Source organism: Esox lucius, chromosome 14 (assembly GCF_011004845.1).
Source record: "Esox lucius isolate fEsoLuc1 chromosome 14, fEsoLuc1.pri, whole genome shotgun sequence".
Lineage (NCBI taxonomy): Eukaryota > Metazoa > Chordata > Actinopteri > Esociformes > Esocidae > Esox > Esox lucius.
Window position 1 is genome coordinate 35,060,369 of NC_047582.1, and position 17,336 is coordinate 35,077,704.

General features: G+C 41.3%; 2 protein-coding genes across 2 annotated transcripts in view; one reads left to right on the forward strand and one right to left on the reverse strand.

The window, feature by feature from the left end:
• tmem178b (transmembrane protein 178B) overlaps positions 1–3,867 on the reverse strand; it is a 124,539-nt gene extending 120,672 nt beyond the window's left edge. The window contains exons 1-2 of the mRNA XM_010863672.4: positions 3,609–3,867; positions 2,163–3,036 (exon numbers count right to left, since the gene is read on the reverse strand). Of these exons, the coding sequence (XP_010861974.1) occupies positions 2,163–2,541 (379 nt within the window). The 5' untranslated portion in view covers positions 2,542–3,036; positions 3,609–3,867. The remainder of the gene's footprint in view (positions 1–2,162; positions 3,037–3,608) is intronic.
• Positions 3,868–15,575: 11,708 nt separating this feature from the next.
• On the forward strand, positions 15,576–16,995 carry LOC114840869 (N-acetyllactosaminide beta-1,3-N-acetylglucosaminyltransferase 3-like). Its single transcript, XM_034296959.1, has one exon. It carries the CDS (start codon positions 15,583–15,585, stop codon positions 16,648–16,650), a length of 1,068 nt encoding a protein of 355 aa, XP_034152850.1. The 5' UTR covers positions 15,576–15,582; the 3' UTR covers positions 16,651–16,995.
• Positions 16,996–17,336: the final 341 nt, after the last annotated feature.

Here is a 17,336-nt window from a genome sequence, read left to right on the forward strand (position 1 = left end):
TCTCTTATTTTGCCTTTTATTCCAGTGATTGCTTTGCACGGTGGGACTATTTCAGATTGGATGAGCATGTGACTGGAGAGACTCTTTAAGTGTTTTTCCTCCACATAGAGCTGGGCTAGCCACCAAGACAGGAAGTGGTGACGTCATGATTTTCTAGTGTCAGGAGGCTAGCATCCTTTCCACAGCAGCAAACACACATACAGTCTTGTATTTCTATCCGTGTAAGGGAGCAGAAAAAGGAAAATCATGTTCTTTAACACTGATCTTAACTTTAACCCTAAACCTAAACCTTATCTAACTAAACCTTTACCTTGCTTTATACTAAATAACCAAACATTTACACCTAGATTTGACCCTAGACCTAAACTCTATAGCGAAAATTTACGTTGTCTTGAATGAAAACACAGAAAAACACATATAAACAAATAAAACACACACATATACAGAAACACACAGCGCACGGGGGCTACACACGTACACAAAACACTAATTCTAACCATAAAACTAACCTTTACCTCAAAAACCTGTGTGCCTAAACCTAACCTATAGCCCTAATGTTAACCCATAAGTCCTAAAGCAAAAGTCACCCTAATTTGAATACTAACTCGAAATGCACGTTTACTTGAAACATAACCCTTATGTCAGATATAGCCTTCTACTTACTGGGAACTAGCAAAACATTTGGGAGGACTGATTTGGTCAGGTTTTTCAATGTTTGCAAGGGCTTATTAGTCAAATATGTTTGTGGAGATATATTAAACAGGTTTTTCCATGTTTGTGGAGATATATTAAACAGGTTTTCCTATGTTTGTGGAGATATATTAAACAGGTTTTTCCATGTTTGTGGAGATATATTAAACAGGTTTACCTATGTTTGTGGAGATATATTAAACAGGTTTTTCCATGTTTGTGGAGATATATTAAACAGGTTTTTCTATGTTTGTGGAGATATATTAAACAGGTTTTCCTATGTTTGTGGAGATATATTAAACAGGTTTACCTATGTTTGTGGAGATATATTAAACAGGTTTTTCCATGTTTGTGGAGATATATTAAACAGGTTTTTCTATGTTTGTGGAGATATATTAAACAGGTTTTTCTATGTTTGTGGAGATATATTAAAACAGATTTTCCAATGTTTGTAGAGATATATTAAACAGGTTTTCCTATGTTTGTGGAGATATATTAAACAGGTTTTCCTATGTTTGTGGAGATATATTAAACAGGTTTTTCTATGTTTGTGGAGATATATTAAACAGGTTTTCCTATGTTTGTGGAGATATATTAAACAGGTTTTCCTATGTTTGTGGAGATATATTAAACAGGTTTTCCTATGCTTGTGAAGACTTGGGGTCCTCACATGTACTGTTAGATGTGGATCAGACTCACAGAACAGAGCAGCTGCAATACTATTGTCTAAGTGTACTACAGTCACAACCACATCATAGCCACGGTGCATCAGCCTCAAATATCCTCTCCTCTATGTGATAAACACACACACACACACACACTCACATACATAGCTCAGCTCAGATCAGCTCAGCTGAAGGCCATTTGAATCTAGCAGCACATTGACAGTTATGTCTCTCTCCCCCCTCTCCCTCCCCCCTCTCCCCCTCTCCATCTCCCCCTCTCCCTCTCCCATCTCTCTCTCTATACATACAGTATAATGACGTCCCCTTAAAAGAGCAGGAGGGAGGGAGAAACTCTTAACCATACGATTCCTCCAGAGTCTCAGGGTCTTGTGGTGCATGGGCCTGGATGGCTTCCTACATCACAATGCGCAGCCATGTAGAATTACTTCATTACTTCCCGATATCGGCAATGCTCATCATAGTGGGTGTTGTGTGGTTAGGTAGGCATAGGTAGACACACAACACACACAGCTATAGCCTACCAGAGGTTGACACTCTGCTGCGCGGAGTCCAGACCATACAGACAACCATACAGAGTACTCTAGGCTTCTTAAGCCAATTGTAAAGTGCTGCTGTAAACCCGAGTATAAACCAAACTGTAAATTCAACTGTAAAGCCAAATGTAAACCGTTCAGACTACAGGAAACCCAATTGTCAATCACAACTGTAAACTGTAAATCAAACTATTAAGCCAACTGATATATTGTATACCAAACGGTTTCGTTATAAGCGGCTCCTCTTGCTTACCCTTGCGAATAAGGTCCTCTATATCCTGGTCGAAGCCCAGTCGGTGACATTTGCTCCACAGTCCCATGTTGGTGGAATTGTACTGTCGGCTACATTCATCCGCCGCCGACATAGCGAACAGCTGTCGTCTGTTCCTGGCTAAGAGAAGCTTATCCTCCCAGCGGTCCAGTTTGGAGCGGCTTGCCCGCAGAGGGAGACTGTTGTTTGGAATGTAGATGAACCCTGGGTTCTTGCGGCTGGAAAAGCTCCGGCAGCGTTCCCGGTACCTCCGCGCGTCTGTCTCGTACCAGTGGTCGGAGCAGATCGCCACTGCGAGCATCCCCAGGGCGCACAGGGAGAGGGACAGGCCGGCGTAGAGCAGTAACTTCCCGGCAGCCATGCTCGGTGTGGCTCGGTTCCTCTGCTTCTCTCAGAGCAGCCGCATCAGCACCACCAGCCCGTGGACAGCTCCGCTTCTCTCCTCGCTCTGTCGCTCAGACCGTCAGCACCGCGCTCCTACGGCTGCAACTACAACCCGCTTCCAACGATTCAGTTTACATCACCTCTTGGCATCATCGAGATTACAATCGCGTGAATCGAATGTAATGTTGGGTTGAAATCAGATGATTGGTGAAATCTACCGAATAAGGTCCTTGTTGTAAGCCAGCGTTGATTTCCCTTCTTTCCAGCGTGCGGGCGAGAGGGAGTGAATGAGCGACTCGTTGCAGATGTGCAGATGCTGCCTCCTCGACTGAAAAGATGCTTATCTCATTACCCACTCTCAACAACCTCCATCCGCGGCACTTCCGCCGCGATCAGGTCGAATGGGCAGACACACGAACGAACGTCCACGCTGAATGCAGGTTTCTCAAACGGTCACAAGCCGAGCCAACCCCTACAAAAACAAGAGGACCAACGAATATTAGACTTGGAATTTGATACCGCTGCCTTGCCATGGGCTGCGTTTATGACGGCATGTGAACCTGCCCAAATTAAACGTCGTGCTGTGGGTCCAGCGATGATGTGTGCAATTTGCACTTTAATGTCATGTTTTGTTGTCAGTTTAATCCACATGCAGTCACCCCACCCCTTCCTCCCATCTGCACTAACGGTCTAATGATAGTTATATGAATTTGGCCCTACAAAAAATACATATTTTTCTCTGCCGGAACGATGTTCTTAGCTATGCAATCGGCACCGTAATTACACATTATTATCAAATGAATGTGACCACTTGCTGTGTGTCGTCAAACTAATTGTTCTCCCAATAGCAGATGGGCAGATTATTTACTGAATAGCATAATGTATATGTGAAGTTATTTTTCCTTTTAATTATAATGTATAGAATGCTGATTTACCTGAATACCAAAATACAATAAATACGTGCTTTGAATTTCCCCATTTCATTAATTAGGCCCAAACAGCGGCATCCGTATGAACAAAGGTGTTCGATAAGATCGTACTCACCGCCATAAAACTGATACGATCTCGGTGTAATGTGGCGAGTTATTTCAACATCCCCTTATTCATCTTCTTCCGTTCAAACGGCTTCACTAATCGACATATTCGGAATAGTATTCGTTTAGTGTTCACATATTACCCTTTTAAAATCCTCCTTTCGATCCCCGATGCACCAGGGCACACAGACAGACGCCAGGAAGCATCGCGTAAAGATGTTATTTGACGAGCCAGATGTCGCCCCGCGGGGCTTAGCAACGCAGAAAGCGTAGTGATGTAGAGTGATGTGTGGATAGGCTAAGAGCAAACCAAAATATACGCGTTATTAATATTTTTGAGCTATAACCTTGTAAGACGAGTGTTTTCGTGTTGGAGTACTGTGTCTACAGTAGTGATGTCATGCTTTCTAAATTATTTTGTTTATTTTTTGTTTATTTTTTTAAAAACAGCATCTTGAAGAAGTAGTATTCTGTGTCTTCCCCTCTCTTTCTGTCTTTTCATTTATCGCTCACTAACCCTCAACCTTCTCGATCTTCCTACTGTAAGGAGAGGACTTGGGTTTGTAAAGATATTTAGCTTCTAAATGTTAACAGTGTCTACAGCAAGCACCGCAGCACAAAAGTGGAGAGTAATTGAACCATGAAACCATTATATCACCCACAAGGAAGACAGGAGGCACTGATGCATAATTTATGACGTGGCTGTTTCCCACCTGTCAACCTTGGACAGGAAGGAACTGTATAACAAAACAAAAAAGCCTCAACATTTAATGATGTGAACCATCTCCCTCACTCTCTCTACTTCTCTCTCTACTTCTCTCTACTTCTCTCTCTACTTCTCTCTCTATTTCTCTCTCTACTTCTCTCTTTTTCTTTCTTTCTCCATCTGGCTGTCATTATGACAGGATTCTAAAGGGGGTGAGGGGTGATGAGAGTCTCTCTAAGGGGCCTTCACCATGTAACTACAACAACAAGCTGCTCTGATCCCATGGTAAAGGTTTACAGCTCAATGAAAACTTTATTAGGGGATATCTCCCTTCTATTGTATCACTTGCTGTCCAAACCTCCTACATCCATCAGTTCTTTGAGAGTCCCTTTATGGGTTTTCAGAGGGGACCACATTTTGAGTCCAAAATAACTTACATTGTGTAAATGTGGATGTTTATAATAACTAAAAAACTTAGATACTTAAACATTATTTTACAGACATTGTACGGCACTTATTCCCTTCCATTTTAGTGACCCCTTCGGCAGTTCCAGTTGGGGTCACGACCCTCGGTCTGGATGCCCCTGTTTTGGTGTATGTATTCTTAGAGTCAGGGAAGTGGAGGCACACCAAGGCCCGGCACAGGCCTTTTGAGGAGCGCATGCTGTAACTGAAAAAGAGCTCCTCCCCAGATTTAGGCCTGAGGCGGAGCAACTTTGGCAGCGCGTGCTTGTCAGAGCGAGTGGCACACATCGGTGAAACGCGGTTGAGTGGAAACACCAACAGGGACACAATGGAATCTGAGAGGATAAGGGCCCAAGCCCCTCCCATGTTCTGTCTCTGCACCTGTCTGAGGTAAAAACATGTACATCACGTCTACAGAACATCCTAGTATATTTGTGAAATTTGTGAGATCTAATCATGTCTGCCTGTTCACAGAAAACTGGAACTGAGAGTCAGGTTTGCTTTTCGTGTTTCTCTGTTCCACCAGGATTTGCACTGTTTCCGGCGCATTCATTCACCACTATGATGCACTGACAGAATTTGCCAGAGGAAAGCAAACAAACGGTACCTCCAGTGTGTCCGTCAATGCTATTGTCAGATGGAATGACTGGAGACACGACTGATACAATGATACACAGAGATGCCTGGGAAAAGGACATAGCAAAAATATTGGTTGCTTTTACCAATCAGCTGTTGGCAGACTTGTACATAGACACACAAAATGTGCAGTGAAATACTAAATCATCAGAAGAAAGTGTATTTAAACAAGGAACCAGGCAAGCCTAGTTCAGCCAGACTGCAATAGAAAGTGTTGCCATCTTGAGATTCGAACCCGGATCGCCCAGGTCAAAGTCTGTGTTGCTAACCACTTTTTTTCAGTGAAAGGCTCTGTCGCAAACTGCCATTTTAACAGCTAACTGGCCATTCTTGAATGATATTGATACAGTTGAACTGACTAACATTTCTTACTAAGTTTACCTCCACCACAAATAACATCTATGAACTGTTAGCTTTTGCCACTGGTCGTTTTAACAGGTTATTAGCCAGTAATAGGCTTTACCAGTATCTACTAACTTACTGGAATAGTCATAGGAATTGAGCAATTGCTAGCGAGTCTGCCAAAGCTATTTCATTTCATGACATAAGAACCTATTTTTTTTCTTTCATGGCAAAACAAAATACTTTTTTCTTTCATTTGTGAATTACATTGATACAATAACTATCAAGAAAGGTGACGATAACTAACTTTTTCATCAATTGAAACGACGAGAGAATCATGGAAATAAAATAAATATATGTTGTTGTTCACAATAGATTTGAACTTGAGCCTTCCATGTGAGAGGCACTGTCTTTAACAACTACACCATGGCACTGTGCATTTTACCTGTCACTAAACACTTTTGAGCATTGTGTTAAACTGACTAACGTTTCTTCTTTTACCTCCACCAAAAATAGCGTCAATGAACTGTTAACTTTTGCCACTGGCCGTTTGAACAGCTTATTAGCCAGTAATAGGCTTACTGGTATCTACTAACTTCTTATGAATAATCATAATAATTGAGTAATTGCTAGTAAGACTGAACATGAACTTTTCCATGCCAGATACAGCAATATAACAGTATACTGTTTTAGTTAAGGCTCACTGTTAACGTAACTGCTGTAGCCAATGTTGTAGCCAGCAAACGTGTTTGTCTGTCCTGACCCAAAACGCATGCACGGATGCGTTCCCTCGAAAATCCACCAGAAACAGTCGCACTACAACCGTAAACTGTTTTATATGTACACTCACCTAAAGGATTATTAGGAACACCATACTAATACTGTGTTTGACCCCCTTTCGCCTTCAGAACTGCCTTAATTCTACATGGCATTGATTCAACAAGGTGCTGAAAGCATTCTTTAGAAATGTTGGCCCATATTGATAGGATAGCATCTTGCAGTTGATGGAGACTTGTGGGATGCACATCCAGGGCACGAAGCTCCCGTTCCACCACATCCCAAAGATGCTCTATTGGGTTGAGTATTCAGTAAAGTGAACTCATTGTCATGTTCAAGAAACCAATTCGAAATGATTCGAGCTTTGTGACATGGTGCATTATCCTGCTGGAAGTAGCCATCAGAGGATGGGTACATGGTGGTCATAAAGGGATGGACATGGTCAGAAACAATGCTCAGGTAGGCTGTGACATTTAAACGATGCCCAATTGGCACTAAGGGGCCTAAAGTGTGCCAAGAAAACATCCCCCACACCATTACACCACCACCACCAGCCTGCACAGTGGTAACAAGGCATGATGGATCCATGTTCTCATTCTGTTTACGCCAAATTCTGACTCTACCATCTGAATGTCTCAACAGAAATCGAGACTCATCAGACCAGGCAACATTCTTCCAGTCTTCAACTGTCCAATTTTGGTAGCCTCTTTTTCCAATTTGTAGTGGAGATGAGTAGTATCCGGTGTGGTCTTCTGCTGTTGTAGCCCATCCGCCTCAAGATTGTGTGTGTTGTGGCTTCACAAATGCTTTGCTGCATACCTCGGTTGTAACGAGTGGTTATTTCAGTCAAAGTTTCTCTTCTATCAGCTTGAATCAGTCGGCCCATTCTCCTCTTTTTGAAGCAACTGCCTTGTGATTGGTTTATTAGATAATTGCATTAATGAGAAATTGAACAGGTGTTCCTAATAATCCTTTAGGTGAGTGTATATATATACGAACTCAGGACTTATAGTTTGCAGGTCCACTTCTCTAACCACTACACTATTTAACAAGGTATACAAACTCACAAACTCTTCTTGGCCGGCTCCGATTATGCGGTCCGGCAAAAAAACTAGTTCTAGCAATTTCCAGTCTCATTGATTTACACTTTGAAAAGCAGTGGACCAACAATCAGACCTTCTGGTACCCCTTTATGCACTAAAGACATTCAGATGTTAGCCACTCTATGGGTTCTGCCACTGAGGTAGTTCAAAACTTAAAGCAAGCTTCCTTCCCCAAAACAAAAGAGGTTAACTTGTTTATTGATGTCAAATTATGATCTGTATCAAAGGCTTTGAACGGTAGTGTAGAAAAGAGACACTATTCAGTGTTTAAATCAAAGCACTGACAGTGTAACTCATTGCACCACAGAGGTCAAAGTAACAGTGTCGATCCCTGGTCTAAACCCTGATTGATGTTAATTTAAAATAAAGAAATAAAGAAGCACGGAGGAATATTAACCAGTGTTTCTAAAATCTTAGCTAGAAAAGGTTTAGAAAGTGGGCGATAGTTGTCAAGGTTACCATTTTCCCTACCTTTAAGGAGAGGAAGAACATCAAGGGCAATCCACACTGCAGGAATATCTCCTGAGACCAATGTCACGTTTAAAATATGGGTTTATGGAGGCTGTGATAAACGGAGGAGCACACACAGACCAGGGTTCAGCTTGTTGGCCACTGTGGATTTACTTCTGTCCATAGCTTGCAAGGCTTCATGGGCTTCTTTAATGATTCTTTCTGTCTGAAAAGAATTATCCTTTTTTATTTTTAAAGAGAGACCTGTGAGATAAAGTGGTGAATAAATGCAATGAAAAAATATTTTAATTACTTACTAATAGGGTCAGAGTAATCTGTTAGAGCAGATAAGACAGGATGCCATTATTCAGGGATTGTTTTTCCAGAATGTTTCAGTTTTCACTATAGTCAGACAATATTTACATTATTGTTACACTGAATAAGGCCCTGATTGGCTGTCATTTGGTTACTAAATTTAATCGTCAATGGGTTACCTAATTTTTTTTCTAGGATACATCAAAAATATTAAAAGTAACTTGGTTGAATAGCTATCTAGTTAGCTTAACAGCTTAACAGCTTAATAGCTACAACAGCGAGAATGAAGAACTAACAAGGGTAAATCGGAGACTGACCTCAGCGGGGACATTTGATAACATTTTGCTAGAAATAACGTCAACAAGGCACAGATTACTAGAAATTATAGTTAAAACAGATATTCCAAAATATAAGCAACCAGTGAAATATCCAAAAAGTCATGATCAAATCCTGGACCATGTCTACCGGCAGGGAACTAAGACCATGTGATGCGCCAACTCAGTCCCGCAGACAGACCCTGAAAACAGCTGAAACCTGGCCATCAGGGGACTGAAGGAGTGCCTTCACCCTCCAGACTGGGACGGCAAGGCCAAAATCTACATAGGCAAAGAAACCTGCTTCATATCAAAAGCATGCCTATCACACAGCAACGACCCGCCAAGCACCACTGGTGAGTTGAGGCGGCTCGTTGTGACAAAGGACACCTGAAGAGCTTTTGGCTCTGCCACAGAGAGGAAACCCGTGCACATGCACAGGTCCCAGGAGGTCAAGAGAAAGCTTAATTCAATAATTATGTCTGCAAAACACACCTTTGGAATCAGGCTGGAAAGCAATTCTCAAGTAACTACTGCTCTTCTGTTTGGAATGGCATTCGACTGTTTCCAAACGGAAGCCAGCGCTGTTGTTGCAGGAAAATGATTGACAAACAAACTTACCAGTGTTATGATAGATTTGACTGACAAGAGCCACTGTCCGATCCAATACACCAGACGCAACACCACACAGCAAAACTCCTGGTGTGTGTTCATTTACATTGTAAATAAAGGAAAATATAATGGAAGTATCTGAAACATTTTATTGTCTACATGTTTTTTGTCACCCCCGAAAAAAAGGGGTTATTGAGGGTTTCTTTTTCATGGGAGAGGGTGATATGTTGAACCATTTTTACTGGGCGGAAATCAGGAAAATGTTCTTTACTGCTGATGGGTAGGAACTACATCCATCTCTGTTTAAATGAAATCTTTCATCTATTCCAGGCCCAGTGAAGGCCGTCCGTCCTGCAGTAATATATCATATCCTCTCTGCTTCTGAGTGTGATAACAGTCATTTTACATCCGTCAGCCTGAGTGGCAGTTTGGCCGTTTCATTTTAATCACATTTCTGAAATAATTCCAAGACAGGGAGGCAGGGTTGATCCCAAATGAACTCCTCTGCACTTCTCCGACCGGAGCCCAGTCAGAACTTGCACCCTTTGTATAGTAGGGGCACATTAGGGACTGCCGCTGATTCTCTGCATATTTGTTACACTCGTTCATCCCCCAGGAAGAAAAAAAATCTGTTTGTACCAATACAGTCATCTTGTCAATAGCTGTTTGTGTGCGTTGGCTTCCTTCATTCATTATCTATGTCATATTCTTAACGGGAGCGGAGGGAGGAGGGAAATGGCTGTTGTACTAATGCTCCCCACTGATACGCTGTTCCTTGCTCAGTGACTGTCTTTCCCTCCTTCCATTCACCCTCCATTTCCTTTCCTGCCTCTTACAGCCCCCCACCCCCTTCATGTAGTTTAATATACAGGGTAAAGGGTTACATTTCAGAGTCAGTCCTGCGGTAGCGCCTCCTGGCCCTCCGTTAGCTGTAGCATTCTTTCTCTCCCCGTTGTCACATTGCCACCTAGTGGCCATCAAAAGCTATGACAGAGTAGAAAATCTCAAGGTTAAGTGACATCAACCATCACTTTCTCTCTCTCTCTCTCTCTCTCTCTCTCTCTCTGTGTGTCTCTGTCCATTTAATATAAATTATCTCACTATCAAATACATTACATTTATTCCATTTATAGGCCTTGATTGGAATGGGAAACATTTATTTCCCATTGCCAAATCTCTCCCTCTCATTGTCTCTCCTCCCTTTGTCCTAATCACTGGCTTTCCCTTTCTCTCTCTGTTCCTCCCTTTCTTTCCCTCCCTTCCTCCTCTATGCCTAACTCTCTCCCTGTTCTGGTGTAATATGTGGTCAATGTGACAGACCTGCTGCATCTGCTGTCTGCCATTGACCCGTCCAGCAGCACCACCTAGTGAAACACATCAGAACAGCAAGTCTTAATTATTTGTGACGTCAACCACCTCTCCCTCGCTCTCTCTCTCTGTAACACACCACTCAAGGAACATAAATACTTGGGACAGATTCATACCATTTCCAAATTAAGCATAATGGGTTAGGATAATGCTTTCAAACTTGGTATGATGGTGACTCTAGTCATAATGGGTTAGGATAATGCTTTCAAACTTGGTATGATGGTGACTCTAGTCATAATGGGTTAGGGTTATGCTTTCAAACTTGGTATGATGGAGACCCTAGTCATAATAGGTTAGGATAATGCTTTCAAACTTGGTATGATGGTGACTCTAGTCATAATGAGTTAGGGTTATGCTTTCAAACTTGGTATGATGGTGACTCTAGTCATAATGGGTTAGGATATAACATGTTTGTTGGATGGAGGTTAAAAGACTCAGACTGCATCTTCAGGAAATGTAAGTCTGGTTCACTTGGATTAAATCAAGAACTTCTCACTTTTTAACCCTGAATTCCACTGTAGTTGCAGTGGTTGTGCGTTTGGGGTAATTGTGATTAAGTGCCATCTGATTCAAATGGAGCTCCATGGATGCCTTTATCTAGTTTTCCCCCAGCCAGACGAAAAAAGCCAGCCGTGCTTGGGAGGAAGTCCTACCATTACACCTTCAGCAACAACACCCAGGATAAATACACTTTCCTATAAGGTACAGTTAAATGAAAGCTGGCAGTAAAACATTCCTGTGTTTGCTGTAAATGTTTCCACAGAAGAGCAGAACGTTGGAGATTAAGAACCTGGATAACATCACCTCAGGGTGGTTCTTCTGATGGGTCTGAGCTCTCATTGGTCTTGAAACACCAGACTAAGCAGACCAGGTTGGTCCATTGGTCTGGAAGGCCGCGGCATGGCTTTGAATCTACTGCTCCTTCAGCAAAAATACCAGCTCAATGTATTCAAGGTTGTCTGTAATGTTAGGCTTACATTTTGTGGACAGTTCTACTATCTGTTTTGATAGCGTTGCTGCCCGATTTGCGGCACCATCCGAGGACATGATGTTTATTATGTTATTCTGGGACACTCTGTGATCCATTTCCTTCTGTTATATCATCTGGTATATGTCAACATTAGTGTTTAAGGTGTCTTCATGATGCAATCTTTTATAGGTTTGTTAATCTTACTGGTATGTTTTATTCTAACACTCTGATAGCTTCAGCAAAGGTGTACAAGGACTAGCATGAGAGCAGTTCCCAGCAATTTCCTGTGCACACCTTCATTTCCTTACTTCCTTCAGTACTTCCTTATACGTGTCCTGAATCTACTGGTTCCAGTATACCCCGTTGCTGGACTGGTTCAACCAACATGGCAATCATACACTGATACTGACTCTGCAGCATCAGATGTCAAATAACGTGAAGTGTGTATTACGAATAATGTGAAGTGTGTATTACGAATAACGTGAAGTGTGTATTACGAATAATGTGAAGTGTGTATTACGAATAACGTGAAGTGTGTATTACCAATAATGTGAAGTGTGTATTACGAATAACGTGAAGTGTGTATTACGAATAACGTGAAGTGTGTATTACGAATAATGTGAAGTGTGTATTAAGAATAATGTGAAGTGTGTATTACAAATAACGTGAAGTGTGTTTTGGCGGAAGTGACGGACATGGACATATCTGCATGTTCAAGGTCTTTTTGGTCACAAAAACTTTAATGTCGTGGACATTTCTACTATATGTTAATATGTGTTGGTGCCTGATTCGCAGCACCAGTCAAGGACATTCTATTTATTATTGTCTTCTGGGAGACTGAGTGATCCATTTCCTTCTGTTATGTCGTCAATTATATATTAGTGTTTAGGATTTCGAGGCCTGTTCGGTAAACACTCTGGACACATTTGCTCTCTTCTGTGCTGGAGGTGTTTTGTTTGACCTTTTACTTATCAGACTTATTTCAATGGACTGTGTCAAGAAATAATCAGCTTTTTGTTCTCCAGTAATTTCTGTGTTACAGATGGCAAGAAGGACAGAATACTAAGGTACTTAGCCGAACTTGACCTGGCAAAAAGAGAACAATATCAAATTTATAGTTATCAGTTTTGGAATCAAAATCTCTGGAGGTGAGTCAGTGTGTGTTTTAATACTCTGATTAAGTATTTTAGATTTTGGTCGACAGGATCAGAATTGGCATGTTGATACTTTGATGTCACTAATTAAATCTATAGTGAGAGGACTTCTGTTCTACTATATGGTAATAAATATATTTATGTTTTAAGCTGTTGATGTTTAGTTATGTATTCATGCAAGTACTGTGTATCTTCCCAATAGCCTACTTGAACTGTGACATTTTGGCACATAACCTGCTGCTAGCAACATTTTTACAAATCAGTTAGTTATAAGGAACAAGGAAATGTGTCATTGTTCAAGTAATCTGACATTACATCTTGAGCAAATTCTGGTAAAAGCATTCTTGTCAAGGTACAGTATTGTCACCCAAAACTAAAACAATTGTTCCAGTATACCCTGTTGCTAGACTGGTTCAACAAACATAGCAATCATACACTGATATTGACTTACTCTAAAGTTATCTACCTTAATGAATCATTTACTTAAATGGGGATTTGTGTTGTATTATTTCTATGGGTTTAATCATATTCAACTGGCAGATTCCAAGTTGATGACTCAGGTAGCTTCTACTTTTTCTCTCACGGAGGTTTCTATCCTAGTATTTCAAGATGATTACAGGAGTAGGTGAAAGAGCACTGTTGTATTGTCAAGTAATCACATACCCATTGAAAGAAGAAATCTCTGTCTACATCACAAACATTTTAATGGAAGTTTTGAGGTATCAAGTTTTAGTGAGATATCAAACCTTGGTCTTGGGCAATACTTCTAAAGCCATTTACAGTGTGTATAGAATCACCCCCCTTTAAAATAATCACATTTTGTTGCTTTGCAGCCTGAAATGAAGACAGGCACAGTTTTTGTTTCATTCAGCTGTATTTACTCAGTGCAACTTATAACATCCAATATAACACCAACATGTCAGAAAAAAATTAAAAAACATAATCACTGAGTTGGAAAAAAGATCACCCCCTTGTGTCAGTATTTTGTTAAACCACCTTTTGCTTTAATTACAGCCTTTAGTCTGTTGGGATATGTCTCTATTAACTTTGCACATCTAGACGTTGCAATATTTGACCACTCTTCTTTGCAGAACTGCTCAAGTTCAGTTACATTTGATGGTGACCATTTGTGGACTGCTGTCTTCAAGTAATTCCACAGATTTTCAATGGGGTCATTGTCATATTGGAAGGTAAATCTTCTTCCCATTGGCAACTTTCTGGCAGAGAACAGCAGATTTTCCTCAAGAATTTGACAGTATTTTGCCCCATCCATTTTTCCTTCTATCCTGACAAGTGCTCCAGTCCCTGCTGCAGAGAAACAACCCCATAACATGATATTACCACCTCCAAGCTTTACTGTAGGAATGGTGTTATTTGGATGGTGAGCTGTATTGGATTTTTGCCAGACATATCGTTTGGCGTTGAGGCCAAATAATTCAATTCATCTGACCATAACACCTTTTTCCACGTGGCCTTAGAATCTTCTAGGTGCGTTTTGGCAAAGCTCAGTCATGACTGCATGTGGCCTTACTTGAGGAGTGGCTTTTTTCTTGCAACCCTCCCATACAAGCCACATTTGTGGAGAATTTGTGATATTGTTTTCACATGCACACAATGACCACTCTTTGTCATGAATTCCTCCAACTGCTTCAGAGTTGCTGTAGGCCTCTTGGTAGCCTCTCTGACCAGTTTCCTCATGGCTCTTTCATCCAGTTTGGAGCGACGTCCTGACCCAGGGAGGGTCTGTGTTGTACCAAATACCTTCCACTTCTTAATAATAGACTTCACTGTGCTTCTAGACACTGATAAAGCCTTTGAAATGTTTTTGTATCCATCTCCTGACTTGTGCCTGTCCACAAATTTATCCCAGAGATCTTTTGACAATGCTTTGCCACCCATAGTTGATTGTTTTCTTCAGCTGCACTACCAAGGAACGACAGCATTATGGTTGTTTTAGTTCATATTGTATATGTATTTTTGATTTTGGTCGGCAGGATCAGAATTGGCATGTTGATACTTTGATGTCAAAGTATAGTTGCTTTATAAGGGCACCCCCCAGGCCTATGTAGTAGATATTTTTCTCACTGAACCCCCCAGGCCTATGTAGTAGATATTTTTCTCACTGAACCCCCCAGGCCTATGTAGTAGATATTTTTCTCACTGAACCCCCCAGGCCTATGTAGTAGATATTTTTCTCACTGAACACCCTTGGCTTTGTCATATCTTTATATTGGCTTTCCTATCATTCTTATGTGTATTGCAAAAAACACATTTGTCTCCCTACCCCCTTTTTGACACACAGGTTACGACACTTGTGTCTGCGTGCCTAACAGACTGTCTGCTTGGATTTTGCTCCGTCGCCTCAAGCTCAGTCTCAACAAGTCTGGGCTCCTCTTCCTGTGGAGAAAGGCCTGTCCACTCCAAGACTTCTACACCACGGTTGACGACTCCCACTCAGACAACTAGTTGTAAGTCACTCGGGACAAAAACATGATATAAAATGTACAGTTTCACATCATGTAAACTAGGAAAATAGGTAATTGTAAAAGGCTTACAGTTTGAGGTATATTTTTGGACTGCATGTACGGCGTTGACTCAAAGCTAACACAGTTTCATCCAAAATAGTAGTTTTTTTGTGTGTCACTACAGCCATGGCCCAATTTTTTAAATAAGAAATTGTTTTTTTTTCATTACAGAGCAACAAATATGAGAAGGTCATCTCATTTGCATGCGGCAGCAGCTCTACTTATCATTGGTGCCTTGTGGTTCATAATGTTTTGTGTAGACATTCCTCCTGATGAAACCTCAGACAATGTCCAGATACAAAAAAAGGAAACAACCTATCAACACACTCCTCAGACCACAGAGACTGCAGGTGTTTTTACCTGGGACCGTTGTGCATGTAATGAATCTGCGGCCAATGTGTCAGGTTTCTCCTCCCTGCCCGGTCACATCCAAGACTTCCTCTTTTATCGTCACTGCCGCCACTTCCCAATGCTGCTGGATGTACCTAATAAATGTGGAGGCCTGCACAAGTCTGCTGAGGTCTTCCTTCTGCTGGTCATAAAAAGCTCCCCTTTAAATTACGACCGCCGCGAAGTACTACGAAAAACCTGGGCCAAAGAGAGACTGCAGAACGGAGTGTGGATTCGCCGGGTATTCCTATCGGGAACAACAGGTACAGGATTTGAGAAGGAGAATTTAAACAAGCTTCTGAGACTGGAGAACCGTGAACATAATGACATCTTGCATTGGGACTTCAATGACACCTTCTTCAACCTCACCCTGAAGCAGATCCTGTTCTTACAGTGGATGGACAAGAACTGCCGCCAGGCTCGATTTCTCCTCAACGGAGACGACGACGTCTTTGCCAACACAGACAACATGGTGGAATACCTGCAGAACCTCAGAAACAACAATGGTGACCAGCATCATTTTTCAGGTGAACTCATCTACTATCTTGGACCAATGAGGGACCCAGGAACCAAATATTATATCCCAGTACAGGTTCAAGAGTCAGAAATATATCCCCCTTACTGTGGTGGAGGGGGTTTCCTGCTCTCTGGATATACGGCGATGGTAATTTACCAAATGTCCCATAACATTACCATTTTGCCAATTGATGACGTCTACATGGGAATGTGTCTGCAAAAGGCTGGTCTTGGGCCGGAGTCCCATTTCGGGGTCAGGACTGCCGGGTTGAATGTCCCCTCTGAAAGGGTAGATGCTTACGACCCTTGTTATTACAGGGAAATCATTTTAATACATAGATTTCAGCCCCATCAGATTTATCTTATGTGGCATGGAATACATGATCCCAACTTGAAATGTAAAAACTAGCCAAATGTCTAGTCATCCATACACTAAACATATTTTGCAGGTACATGGCAGACTTATAAAACTGTATCGCGGCCTTCAATGGGATCCTCTTTTACTGCTAAATCACCATGGGGAAATGCTATAGTCTGAAATTAGATGACAATATATGCACAACATGTTGAGAGTTGTTTCATCAGTTAGATGTGTTTGCGTTGTTAGTGCATGCTCAAGCTTAGAAATTGGCATTTGGAATTTGTTGCAAGCCTTTGACAACATGAGGACAGAAATAAGTGTCAGTACATGTCTGACTTGTCATCATGGGATGAATACTTATAATATTAAGAAACCATGGCTAAGCAAGTAGAGCTTGGTTCCATCTATATATTTTTTTCTTTTTATAATTTTGCAGTGTCTTGAATTTTTGCAATCTCTTGAAATGCACCATCTCATTTGAAAGTGCCCAAATGAGTAAAAAATTATTATAAATAATTTATTCCAAATATTTTTAAAAGTGCTTCTTTAATGTACTTTGAGACTTTAAACCTTCAGGGTCCGAGAAGATTTCGGCCGGATTTCACTACTTGGACATTTTGGGTCCCAGATTCATTTCTGTAACAGATACAACCTATTATGATGTATCCTGGTAATAGCAACCCCCTTGGCTACAATAAAAACACATAAAAACAGACTTCTGGGTCTCCATTTAG

Coding starts and splice junctions, on each gene's coding strand:
- LOC114840869 (XM_034296959.1), top strand. CDS start 15,583: ATGTTTTGTGTAGACATTCCTCCTGATGAAACCTCAGACAATGTCCAG.